This window comes from Octopus bimaculoides, chromosome 10 (assembly GCF_001194135.2).
Source record: "Octopus bimaculoides isolate UCB-OBI-ISO-001 chromosome 10, ASM119413v2, whole genome shotgun sequence".
NCBI classification, from domain to species: domain Eukaryota; kingdom Metazoa; phylum Mollusca; class Cephalopoda; order Octopoda; family Octopodidae; genus Octopus; species Octopus bimaculoides.
Genome location: NC_068990.1, coordinates 54,568,552 through 54,582,972, shown reverse-complemented (window position 1 = coordinate 54,582,972; position 14,421 = coordinate 54,568,552). Strand labels below are relative to the sequence as shown.

The 14,421-nt window shown below is 38.5% G+C and overlaps 1 protein-coding gene across 1 annotated transcript in view; it reads left to right on the top strand.

Moving 5' to 3' along the window:
* Positions 1–14,421, top strand: part of LOC106881238 (prolyl 4-hydroxylase subunit alpha-1) — a 45,980-nt gene that overhangs the window by 20,688 nt on the left and 10,871 nt on the right. Inside the window, exons 6-9 of the mRNA XM_014931548.2 lie at positions 2,689–2,840; positions 4,672–4,836; positions 11,326–11,393; positions 12,409–12,523. Of these exons, the coding sequence (XP_014787034.1) occupies positions 2,689–2,840; positions 4,672–4,836; positions 11,326–11,393; positions 12,409–12,523 (500 nt within the window). The remainder of the gene's footprint in view (positions 1–2,688; positions 2,841–4,671; positions 4,837–11,325; positions 11,394–12,408; positions 12,524–14,421) is intronic.

Sequence of the window (14,421 nt, the reverse complement as noted above, 5' to 3'; positions counted from 1 at the left end):
ATATATATATATATATAATCATCATTGATTAACATCCGTTTTCCATGCTGGCATGAGTTGAATGGTTTGACTGAGGTCTGGAGAGCCAGCGGTTGCACCAGGCTCCAAGCTGGTCTGGCAGAGTTTCTACAGATGGATGCCCTTCCTAACGCCAACCACTCCGAGAGTGTACTGGGTGCTTTTTACATTCCACCGGCACAGGAGCCAGTGAGTCGGGCCTGGCAGCAATCACATTCGGATGGTGCTCGGATGGTACCTTTGACATGCCATTGGCATGGGAGCCAGCCAGAGGGCACTGGCCCCAGCTACGACAATGGTTTTACTTGACTCGACAGGTCTTCTCAAGCATATCATATTGCCCAATGCATTAGGAGTATTTTTAACAGGGCTGGATGTCTCACTTTAGTTGCCATCTCACTTTAGTTGCCCGGTCTTCTCAATCACAGTATATCTCCAAAGGTCCCAGTCTCCTGTCATTGCTTCTATGAAGCCCAATGTTCAAAGGTCATGCTTCACCAGCTCACCCCATGTCTTCCTGGGTCTACCTCTTCTACAAGTTCCTTCTACAGTTAGGGAGTGGCACTTCTTCACACAGTTGTCCTCCTTTATACATAACACATGACCATACCAGCGCAGTCTTCTCTCTTGCACACCACATTTGATGCTTCTTATACCCAACTTTTCTCTCGGGGCACTTATACTCTGTCATGTATGCACACTGATATTACACATCCATAGCCATATTTCACTGCTGTGTAGCATGGCAGTTCGCACACGTGCATCATACAGTCTACCTTTCACCCTGAGCGAGAGGCCTTTAGTTGCCAGCAGAGGTAGGAGCTCCCTGAACTTTTCCCAGGCTATTCTTACTCTAGTCACTACACTCTCGGAACAACCACTCCCACAACAGACTTAGTCGCCTAGGTAGCAGAAGCTATTAACTACTTCTAGTTTCTTCCTCTGGCATGTGATGGAATCTTTGTCTCCAATTCTGGCAGTGACTCGGCTATTAGAGCAAGGTCATCAGCATAGAAGAGCTCCCAGGAACAGCCTGTCTTGAATTCCTCTGTTATTGCCTGCAGGACTATAATGAATAAGAGGGGGCTGAGGACTGATCCCTGGTGAACTCCTACTTCTACTCGGAATTCTTCACTATACCTATTGGCAACCCTCATCTTACTGACAGCGTCCCTGTGCAGAGCTTGTACAGCCCTTACAAGCTACTTGTCTATTCTCAGTTTCCGCATTGACCACCAGATAAGGGATCAGAGAACCCTGTCAAAGGCTTTCTCCATGTCAACAAAAGCCAAGTACAAAGGTTTATCTTTGCCTCACCGGAAGTATAGCATCAGTGGTGCTTCTGCCTGGCACAAAACTGAACTGCATCTCATCTAGGCTAACTCTATCCCTAATTAGTTGGGCTATGACCCTCTCTGTAATTTCCATCACCTGATCCAATAATTTGACACCCCTGTAGTTATTCCTATCTAAAGCATCACCTTTCTCCTTGTAGCAGCTGACTATGGTACTGCTACACCAGTCATTGGGTATGACTCCTTCATGAACTACCTGATTTACGATGTGGGTAACAAGCATCCAATATTAAGCATCCCATATTAAGCATCCCATATTAAGCATCCCAGCAGTGGTTCCTGATGCACCAGGTGCTTTCCCTGTCTTGATATCCTTAATTGCTTTATCTACTGTCAATTTGGATAGCTCAATTGGGTCAACCTTTGGCAGACTCTCCTCCTCCCATTTATTCTCCACATTCAGCAACCTTTCATAATGGCTTCTCCAAGCCTCTTTCTTTGCAGAATCATTAAACGCAAGGGTACATTCATCCATGTGGACACATTTCTCTCCTATGACATCACAATTTTCTCTCACACACTGTCTTGCAATCCGAAAGACTTCGGTTCTCTGGTCCTCCCGTCGCTGAACATTGGCAAACTTCTTTTCTGCTACTCCCTTGGCTATATATACCTGTCTCTTAGCTTCCCTTTTAGTTATCTGACACATTCTCCTGCTGCCCCCGCTCTTCTAGGCATATATATATATATATATATATATATATATATATATATATATATATATATATATATATGTATGTGTATATTTACGATGGGCTTCTTTCAGTTTCTCTCTACCAAATCCACTCACAAAGCTTTGGTTGACATGAGGTTAACGTAGAAGACACTTGCCTAAGGTACCCTGCAGTGGGACTGAGCATGGAACCATATTGTTGGGATGCAAGCTACTTACCACACAGCCATGCCTGTGTCTATTTAATTAGTACTTAAGTATCTAGATAATTTTGTATTTCAACATGCATAATAATCTATAGTACTTCTATAATAATTGAATCATTAACTTGTTAAATTAATTAATGAAACAACTAGGTTTACAAATATTTGAAAGGAGGCACTGAACAAAGAAGTTTAAGAACCTCTTCACCAGATTAAGTCTTCAGTGATACTTCCATCACACCACAAAATGTTCATTAGACACATGACCACTCACATACAGAGGTTGATGGAAAGGGATTATTGTAACAGAAATATTCATTGTCAAATTTTTACGTCAATCTCTTCAAACCCCACTCCACTCTTCCACTTGTTTACCTGTATTTTTCCTTTAATGGCCCATTGTAATAAATATTTATAAAGTTTGATCATTCTCATTCAGAAACAAATGACAAAGGTTGTCAAAGAGAAAAGACATTTTTGCAAAAGAAGTTGAAAAGTATTCCTGGGAGCAAAAGAACTAAAATATTTGAAAAACCCATCAATTCCACCAGCAGCCAATATCAAGCGTTATGTCGAGGGGAAGACCTATTGGTAATTTTCTTCATTTTGTTTTCTCCAATTAGCCTTGTTTATAATCTGTAGCTGTTGTTATTGTTAGTTTTCAACTATTATTTGGAGTAACTCTACATTAAGGAGTGAAATGTACAATTTCCCGTAATTCAGACCACCTCCTAGTCCCAGCAGACAAAATGGAAAAGGCATGGCCTCAGAGGATGGCAAAGAAGTGTTGGATCAGCCACTCTAAACCATGGGGCTTGCACTTGCAGATTGCAATCTCCGCCCTCATAGCAGTGAACAGGGGTGTGGTCTGGGGGCCGAGAACAGTGGAAGTCTCCATTACCACAGGCTCGACCATAAATCTGTCAGAGAGTGACTAATACTTTGATAAAGTCATTATTGTAGTTTAGATCCTGTTTAGAACCATGGCACATTGGTAACTAATCAAGTGACTGGGTGTGATTCACATATCCATTGTTCTAGACATTCATCACCCCCCCCCCCCGACTGATAGAGGACCATATTGTACTCTTCATAGGGTGGTTCATTGTATGGTGTACAGAATAGTGGGCTGAGAAAATTACTTTTATACAGGTGTAGGCGTTGGCTGTGTAGAAAAAAGCAGTTTGGACTGACTAGAAGCAATAATTATTGTTGTTGCTGTTGTTGTTGTTGTTGTTGTCATTTAACCCCAGGTCAACCCTCATTGAACAGATCTTTAATGAAAGGCATTCCTTGTACTCATTCTATAGCTATGGAACCACATGCCATCCATTTCTCTCTATCCTGCTGCTCTTCACCCTCATCTACTGTCAATCAGTATTTCCTCTTCAACTTATCTTTTATCTATCACTTGTTTCAGTCATTAGACTGCAGCCATGCTGGGGCACAGCCTTGAAGAATTTTTATCAAATGAATCAACTCTAGTACTTATTATTATTGTATTAAGCCTGGTACTTAGTCTATCGATATCTTTTACTGAACTACTAAGTTATGAGGATGTAAACACACCAACACCAGTTGTCAAGTGGTGGTGGACAAACACAAACACAAAGACACACACACACTTATATGATGGGCTTCTTTCAGTTTCCGTCCCCCAAATCTACTTACAAGGTTTTGGTCAGCCTGTGGCAATAGCAGAAGACACTTGCTCAAGGTGCCATACAGAGAGACTGAACCCAGAACCATGTGGCTGTTAAGCAAACTTCTTACTTCACAGCCATGCCTGCACCTACATGTATCATTGATCACTCCCCACCACCACCCACCACCATTCATTGTGTTTACCTCAAGACCCTTCCCATTATCTTTGCCCTCTACATTCCATCCAACTCATATTTTATCATGGATATCCTGCCACCTCAACACTTGTTTATCATTCTGTATACTTGAACCCTCCCCGTCCCTAACTCTTACTATTCCTCACTCACTCCATACACTTATAACATGTATGATGTAACATAGAGATATACAAGTAAGGTGTGACGTGGAGATGGGACCATTTAGAAAAGGCTGAGTATGACAAGTTAATAATTTCTGGATGTAGAATGAATTGACCAAAAATAGTCTATAATTATTACAGGTTTTATTCAATTGTTATGTAATGACACAACTGTAACGAGTCGGAAGTAAACACAGAGAATCTATTGTCCAGTAGTCTGTCATTAAATGTGTGGAAGGAGAAAGGTAAATGCTGCAAGGCTTGTACAAAAGAAAATGTGTGTGTGTGTGTGTGTGTGTGTGCGTGTGTGTGTGTGTGGGTGTGGGTGTGTGTGTGTGTGTGTGTGTGTGTAATTTGTCATTTGTTTCCTTATAATGTTGAATTCATAAACGATAATTTTTTGGTTCTCAATAATTACAGTCAAGTTCTAGAAGAGCCCAACTGAAATGTATCTGGCGACCAACAGAGAATCATTATTCCAGAGTAAAAGAGGAGATCATGAGTTATAAGCCCAAAATTGTTGTCTTCCATGATGTCATTACAGATGAAGAAATCCAATACATCCTGGAAGAATCTCAGCAAAAGGTAAAGAATTTTGGCTTAATCTTCTCTTATGTCCTTTCTTTCTTGTTTTCTTTCTTTCCTTCCTTCTTTCCTTTTTCTTCTCTTCTTTCTTTCTTTCCTTCCTTTTTCTTCTTTCTCTTCCTTCTTTCTTTCTTTTTTCTTCTCTTCTTTCTTTCTTTCTTTCTTTCTCACATATGCACACACACACACACACACATGCACACACCCATGCATGCACACGCATGCACGCACGCACGCACACATACACACACGTGCACACCAATAAAAATGGTATGAGGAAGCCCTGACAAAGATGAAGATGAGACAAGATGTGTGTTCTGTCAATGAAAAGAAAGCACAAGGAAGTGTCTGGGTAGTCTTTAAGACCAAGAATAAGGCTAGAAGCCAGGAAGAAGTTTCACATAATAAGCAGGCATTTGGATCTCTAAACACCTGCTCACAGTTTGGTGCTGCAGTACATAAGGAATAAGAATACAAGGGTCAGGGCTTGAAATATTTGTAGTGATGTCAACCTGCTACTTATCATCACCTTTACTGAGGTACTTATGTGGAGATGGCCTGTGACAGTATGTGGTTTGCCAGAGTTTGTTAAAGGATTCCAGGTTTTGATGAATCCTGATGACCCCTGAAGACCATAAAGCAATCCCAGAGCTGAACAATACTGAAGTAGTGGAGTGGAGAAGAGGTGGAGCAATCACAGTAGTGATGTAGGGCAGAAAGTTCATTTGCTACATGAGTGGAATTAAAGGCTACCTGAGGACCTTCAACCCAGGAGTCAACAAAAATCAAGGTTGACAGAAAGCAACAGAAACAACAGCAACAACAGCAACACCAATAACATACATCACAAATCGAAATGAATGCAGTTGCTGTTTCTTGAGCACCAACAAACATAAACAGAGTAAAGGCAAATGAATTCCTTTTCTCCTCAGTGCCACCAGCACCAAGGGGTCAATGCTGAGGTAGAATACTTAGAAGCCAAGAAGTTTCCTCCACCACAGGACAGACCAGAGACTATGAGCTGTAGTACCACTCCATTATCTTGTGGCACTAGGTAGGAGATAGAGACAAGAGAAATGTGGGGATGGTGGGGAAGTGTCAGGACCAGCAACAAAAAAATGCAGGGCAGATTAAAAGTAGGCCCAGAGGTTGTAAGTCCTTCATGAGGAGATATTCATTTTCCAAGATTGCTTGAGATTCAGTTCTCTGAAGCATCAATAATAATCTGGTGAATCTGGTGAATAACTCAAAGGAAGACAAAAGAAATATAGGGTTGACTGAAGAAGAGATGGCATTTGAAGTTATTGAAAACCTAGATTGGCGGTTCTCAACTGGGATCCATATGGCCCTAGGGAGTCCATATAAGATTTTGTTGTTAAAATTTATGTACAATAAAACTGGTTTAATTTCAATGATACATAAAATAATTTAACAATATTTTTACACAGTTCCTAATAATATTTAATCATAAAGATATAAGAGGAGTTTTTAGATAACAAATAGCTATAAGGGTGCTTGCTCCCTTAGTAAAATAGAAATCAAAGGAGTCCACTGGCAAAAAATGATTGATAACCACTGACCTAGATGATAGATTATTGGGAGAGGTGAACCAATAGTTTATAAATAGCAAAAGTCAACAGCTAAAGTTCATCTTTCAAAAGGATGTAGGATTCTTTTTCAACATGGCCAACACTGAAGATGGTTGGAATGGTGGGGTTACATTAATTCTCACCAGGATGTCGTTTCTCACATCTTTGTTGGAGAGTTGTCTTTAATTGTTTTATTTTTGTACAAAATGTTTAATATATTGTATTATGTATTTTACTCACACCTGGTTGATTATTATTATTTTTCTTGGTGTTGTTGTTGTTGTTATCATTAAGTTTGATGGACTGGTGTGATCTTCAGAGCTTCCAACAAACTGCTTTGTGGTATTTCTTCTGGTTCTTTAAATTCTGAATTCAAATTCCATTGTGATCAAATTTTTCTTTCATCCTTGTGGTGGAGGCAATTAAATAAAGCACCAATTATACTTAGGGAGGAAGGTGGGGTGAATGGTATCAGCTAACTCTTACTCCAAATTTCAGGCCGTGTGCCTATACTAGAATCTATTATTATTATGAGTTTTTCCTTCAATTTTGTTTTCATTTTTTGATGAGTGTCTTCTCAATACCGAGGACAAAGAAACTCACTGTATATATTGATAGGCCATTAAAATAAATACATCAGACTGTTTGTTTACAAAATCAAATGAAGTTATGTGGGAAAGAAATTATATACATGGATGGTAATCATTCTCACAACAACAATGCTGTTCTTAGTATGTGTGATGTACCAGTTAAAACAATCTTTTGCATTCCTTGCATGAATGGTAAGCCAAAGATCATTCTTAAATCATTTTTAGTTCCTCTTTTTATCATTCCAAGTGCTCCTACAATCACTGGTATGGTAACCACCTTGAGATACCACATTTTGTCGATTTCAATGAGCAAATCTTTAGACTTTCTGAGTTTATCAAATTCTTTTGTTGAGATATTATGATTACAAGGTATGCTCATGTCGATTAATAAACAGACTTAGTTGTTTTAATCTTTCACAGCAATATCCAGTTTATTAACTTTGATGGTTTTGTCTCTATGTACTGGAACGTCCCAAAGAAACATTACATTTTCTCCTTCAGTCACAACATCAGGGTGATGCTTATACCATTTGTCATCACTTTTGATTTTATAATAACAGCATATTAACCAACATATTAACAAGTGTAGATATTGGCCACCTCTGTCATGTCTTGATTTATATTCAACTAGTACTAAAACTTTGCATCCAGAGATAAGGTGGCTCACTGTTTTAATCTCATCATTTCAAAATTGATGCTTTAGGTCTACTCCATTTTTCATCACCATTGGCTTGGTAGTTCCAGGTCAATAAGCTTTGAGCAGCTAAAATGAAGCCTTTGCTCTCTGTCTTTAAAATTGAGCTCTGTAACCACTGATGGGTATATTTCAGGTCAGCATCAACTTGTTTGCTACAAGCCACATATTTGTCATGTAGAGGTTTCTGCACCTTCCTATCAGCCAATTATTCATGCACTTTTCCCTTGCTGTTAAATTCATCTTCTTTGCAGCAACAGTTGCTGCACTTTCCTCAAGCTGTCCAGCTTGGGTATCATGCATGGAATCAAGAGCAAATTCTTTGCTCTCCTTCATGAGAGATTATTATTATGGATAAGAATAGCCTGGGCAAATTTCAGAGAGCTCTTACCACTGCTGGTGACAAAGAGCCTCTCGCTCAGAGTAAAAAGCAGACTGTATGACGCATGTGTACGAACTGCCATGCTACATGGTAGTGAAACATGGGCCGTGAATGCTGAGGACATGCATAAGCTCACAAGGAATGAAGCCAGTATGCTCCGATGGATATGTAATGTCAGTGTGCATACTCGACAGAGTGTAAGTACCTTGAGAGAAAAGTTGGACCTAAGAAGCATCAGTGACCGGAAGCTTTGGAAATATGCAGTGCATGAGAAGACCTGGCAAGCAGGAGACCATAATCCGTGGCCTCTGCCAGAAGTGTAGCCAGCTCACTTATTCGTATCTTTACTTCATTGGACACTAAACTCTGCTTGCGAAAACCTGTTGAGGCAAGTGAAATCGAACCAAATTCAATAACTGGCACCCATGCCAACTACTCCTTCATTGGACATTAAACTCTGCTTGCGAAGACCTGTTGGGGCAAGTGAAATCGAAAGTGAAATCATAATTGTACCATATTCAATGATTGGCACCTGTGCCAATAGAGCACTAACAGCACTGTCCGAGCATGATCATTGCCAGAGCAGGTGTCTGGCTTCCGTGCCAGTGGCACGTAAATAGCACCATTTGAACATGATCGTTACCAGCATCACCTTACTGGCACTTGTGCCGGTGGCACGTTAGAAAACATTCAAGTGAGGTCGTTGCCAGTGCCGCTGGACTGGCTCCTGTGCAGGTGGCATGTGAAAAACACCATTTTGAGTGTGGCCATTGCCAGTACCGCCCAACAGGCTCTCATGCCGGTGGCACGTAAAAGCACCCACTACACTCTCGGAGTGGTTGGTATTAGGAAGGGCATCCAGCTGTAGAAACTCTGCCAGATCATATTGGAGCCTGGTACAGTCATCCGGTTCACCAGTCCTCAGTCAAATCGTCCAACCCATACTAGCATGGAAAGCGGACGTTAAACGATTATTATTATTATTATTATTATTATTGTAAAAGTGGCAAGCTGGCAGAATCATTAGCAGCAGGGGCAAAATGCTAAGTGGCTTTTCGTCTGTCTTTACCTTCTGAGTTCAGATTCTGCCAAGGTCAACTTTGCTTTCCATCCTTTCGGGGTCAATAAATGAAGTACCAGTGAAGTACTGGGGTCAACATAATTGACTAGTCACCTCGTGCCAAATTTCAGGCCTTGTGCCTTTAGAAGAAAGGATGATTATTTTTATTATTGTAAGGCAGCAAGCTGGCAGAATAGTTTGTACACCAAGCAAATGATTAGCAGCATTTTGTCCATCCTCATGTCCAGAGTTCAAATTCCACTGAGGTTGACTTTGCCTTTTATCCTTTCAGAGTTGATAAAAGTACCAGTTGAGGACTAGGATTGGTGTAATCGACTTACCCCCTCCCCCAAAATTTCTGGCCTTGTGCCAAAATTTGAAATCATTATTATTATTATTATTATTATTATTATTATTATTATTATTATTATTATTATTATTATTATCATCATTATTCAGTAGTTTTATTTTTATAGCGTGATTTGACTTCACTACCAAGCGCAGCTCTGTATGCCTTGGGTATGTGCTGTGGTTTGCTGTGATGCTCTTATGGTTACTGTATTGAAAGTTTTTGCGTAGGATGTGTGCAGTGCCCAGTAGTGCAATTTTCTGTATGTTATATATATTTGTAAGTCCTGGTGTTTTTGTTATGTATTTGTCTGAATATTTTTTTATTATACCTAAGGCGCCTACTATGATAGGAATTGTTTCTGTTTTTAGATTCCACATTCGAGTTACCTCTATTTCCAGGTCTTTGTATTTTGAAAGTTTCTCCATTTCTTTTAGAGAAACGTAGTGATCTGCTGGTATTGATACATCAATTAGAAAGGGTTTTTTTTTGCTTCATGATCTCTGACAACTATATCTGGCCTATTGGCCTTAATTTCTCTATCTGTATGTATTGGCATATCCCAGAGTATGGTTGCTTTCTCGTTTCCTGTGACCTTTTCTGGCGTGTGCCTATACCATCATTTTTCTGTTGTTATTCCATAGTGTTGGCATAGCTTCCAGTGTATGTAGGTCCCAGCTCTGTCATGTCTGTGAATATATTCCTTCTTAGCCAGGACTGGGCAGCCAGAGATAAAATTATTTATTGTTTCTTGTCGATCTCCACATATTCTGCAGTTACTTGTTATGTTTCTTTTCATTATATGTTTTTGGTAATTTCTGGTGGGAAGGCTTTGGTCTTGTGCTGCAAATAAAATCCTTCAGTCTCTGCTTTGAGTTCTGAGCTTCTCAACCATTGCTGGGATTTTTCTCTGTCTATTTCTTTTGCATTTAGTTTAGCCCAGTATTATTATTATTATTATTATTATTATTATTATTATTAATATTGTAAGGTAGTGAGCTGACAGAATCATTAACACACTGGGCAAAATGCTTGGCAGCATTTCATGTCTTTGCATTCTGGGTTCAAATACTGCAGGGATTGACTTTGCCTTTCATCCTTTTGGGGTTGATAAAAGAAGTACCAGTTGAACACTGAGGCCGATGTAATCAACTCGTCCCCTCCCCCAAAATTGCTGCCCTTGTAGCAAAGTTTGAAACCATTATTATTGTTGTTGTTGTTGTTGTTGTTGTTGCTGCTGCTGCTGCTGTTGTTGTTGTTGTTATTATTATTATTATTATTATTATTATTATTATTATTATTATTATTATTATTATTATTATCATTATTATTATTATCAAGGCAGCAAGCTGGTAGAATCAGTAGCATGCTGAGTGAAATGCTTTAATGGTATTTTGTCCATCTTTATGTTCTGAGTTCAAATTCTGCCAAGGTTGAATTTGCCTTTCATCCTTTTGGGGTCGATTAAATAAGGACCAGTTATGCACTGGGATCGATGTAATCAACTTAATCCCTTCCCCCAATTTGCCCTTGGGACCAAAAATTTGAAATCATTATTATTATCATTATTATTAGTAGTAGTAGTAATATCAGGCAATAGTTGGCAAAAATGGGTCAAGCTTGGACAGAATTATTTGCAGTATTGAGTTTAAATCATACATAGGTTTAGTATGTTTTTTTTAATATTTTTCTGGAGTTCGATCAAATAAATTCCAATCAAATATTGATGGTAGCTAGAGTGGGGTAGGGACAGTTAAATCAATGAAATACTTCCCTAAGAAGTTTGTAAACATGTAATAATTTAAGAAATTGTTTTTATCTTTAGTTTAACAGCTCCAAAGTTGGTGATGATGACATCATTCAAGGCATGAAAACTGACATTATAAGTCAACGGTAAAAAATAACTTTTATCCATTTAATCGGTTTACTAATCTTGGGGCAATGCACCTCCTAAGTACGATATTACACTGTGTAACATGATTTTTGTCCTTGGGTAGCAACTGTTATTTCCTATTTGCTTACCCCTAAAAAGTATGAAAAATGGCCATCATTTCCCTGAAACTTTGCTTTTGTTACAAAATTCATTCAAACCCCAAAGAATCCTTCTCAACATATGGCTATGGTACTTCCCCTCTACTCTTGCTTGTGATCAGAGATTCACATATTGTTATCCACCGAGGGACATGCTCCAGTGAATAAGGTCAAGCAACTGATGAGCAAATCTGTGATATTGAGCAGAATATTTGCTGTAAAAATTTTTCTGCTTCAGCAACTCAGTGATGAATTTGTGTGAAATGTAATGGAAAATAGGTCAGTTTCAAAACATTGATGTCTAGGTCACAAAAATGAAGCTTGAATGGAATAGCAGTCAATTCCTTTGATTTCTAGTCAGAATCAAATATGAAATAACACTTACTGGCCAAAGACAAAAAAAAAAAAAAAAAAAAAAAAAAAAAAAAACTTTTTTACACAGTGTTATTAATTAATATATTGAACTAGTTAGGTAGCAGGCTGAGCCTACATCAGACACATTCTACTAGAGCCACAAGTGTGCATGTATGCACATGTGTGTGTGTGTGTGTGTGTGTGTGTACTTGTGTTTGTGTGTGTGTGCATGTGTGTACATGCATTCGTGCATGTGCATGTGTTTGTGTGTATGTGTGTAAGCATGTACTTGCATGTGTGTGTGTGCATGTTCTCATGTGGTACAAATGATCACTTCTTTTTATCCCCTGTAATCCAGCTTTCATGTTGATCCTATATAATCCAGTTTTATGTTAATCCTGTATTTTCCAGTATTATGTTAATCCTGTATAATCTAGTTTATATAATGACTGTATAATCCAGTTTTTTTAAGTTGATTGTGTATAATCCTGTGTTTTTTTTATATTGATGCTATATGTTGCAGTGCTTGGTTATGGGATTCAGACCCAGTTTTACGCAGGTTGTCCCACAGAATTGGAAGTATCACTGGATTAAATACTCAACTTAAAGTTTTCGTTTCCAATGCAGAACCACTTCAGGCAAGGACAACTTAACATAGATTCTTGTAACATTCATTATTACTCTTTGAATTAGTCTCTTTCTATATTCATACATGTACACTGTTGTTGTTGTTGTTGTTGTTGTTGTTGTTGTTGTCGTCGTCGTCGTCGTCGTCGTTGTTGTTGTTGTTGTTGTTGATGATGATATTGTTGTTACTGTTATTGTTGTTGTTGATATTGTTGTTGTTATAGTTGTTGTTGATATTGTTGTTGTTGAGCCCAGGGTCAAATATTGATGCCACAACTCTTCCATCACTTTTCTTCAAGAAATTTCTATCTAAGACCACAATATTCAATATGTCATCTTTGAAATATGTGAATTAGCTGGTTGATTTCTTTTTCTGAAAACTCTAGCTCAGCGATTTTCAACCAGGATCCATATAAAATTGGGGGTGGAGGAGGGTCCATACAAACAAAATAGTAAACCGGGGATCCACAATCCATGTTAGCATCTTATGAAGCTAAATTTATAAGTTCTAAAATTGCAGAAGAATTCGTTGCTGGGCAGTTTAGTTTAATGGTAAAACACTTGAAGCGTAATCACAGAGATGTGAGTTCGAGTCTCATGGCTGGCCAGTAACGTATTTTTCTGCAATATATGGATTATTTATCCTGATCACGCTATTTATAGCATTATCATGCATTTGAGAAATAAATTTATTTCTGTATCTTACAATACATCCCATGCTTCTAAAAACAATCTTTTTTACTTTCATCATAAAGCTGAATTTAACCATAGATATTAGACACAAATGAAGTAATATTTCTAAAATTTCATCTTCTTAGAAGTTACAAAGATCCCCCTCATGGGAACTTAACACCTACAATTTAGTTATTTTATCTAAGTAAAGACAAATGCAGTTGTACCCTTGGAAGCTGTAGGGTCACCCGAGCATAAAAGATAAGCGTTATTTGTAATTCAATGGTACAACAGTGTAAATGTTTGCTTTGAGATATACTTAGATTGTGATATCTGTAATGTGGTGCATAAATTGTCAAGTAAATGAGAGGCATCTTTGCCTCCACTGATTCAGTTGCAGGCCTCCTTCGAGTCTTTTTATTATCACTGGGTCACACATAGTCCCCCGATGGTAACATTGATTTCAAGGCCTTCCCAGATGAGTGACTGGTTATTGAAAGACATTTATAGATTGTAAATTTATTCTGTCCAGTTACCTATCAGTATAGTGGTCATTTGCAAACTCCAGAGGTGACACTTTCATTTCCCTTTAGCCCTCACGTCACACAATTGTTAATGTTTCAGTTGGGTCACACCCTTCCAATTGCTATACATCCGTAATGCATCTTACGGTTGTGCTTGTCACCTGTATAGTGAGGAATCCTACATTGGGGAGTAGTAACGACTAGAGTAGGGTAGCTGACTGCTTATTGTGTTCAATCGTCTTTTGGTTTCCTGTAGCTTTGCTCTCTTTTACAAACTTAGTGAACGTACATATATTTCCTATTTCAAAGAAAATTGAACAATATATATAAGACCCAAGTTAAAAAGATTCTCAACAATTCAACTTCTCTGGTTGACATTAAGACACCCACCTCCAATAGGGGCCTTAACTTCCACATTTTAGATCTCCATGACCTCCATTTTTCAGGGGCAAAATCCTTTTAACAGGTTCCATAAGACTGGACTTTTGGAATCTGCGCATAAAGATCATAGGATACATGTGTCAAGATTAGAATTTTTTTTGGGGTGTATAAAGAGGGAAAGAACCCTCAGCTGCAATTTTTATGAAATTCGAATCATAGGTATTCCAGTTCATTACAGAAAATATAACAGTAAAGTCTAATTCTTCAATTGCATGTAACACAGGCAACGCCGGGTATCTCTGCTAGTATATATATGTATATATATATATATA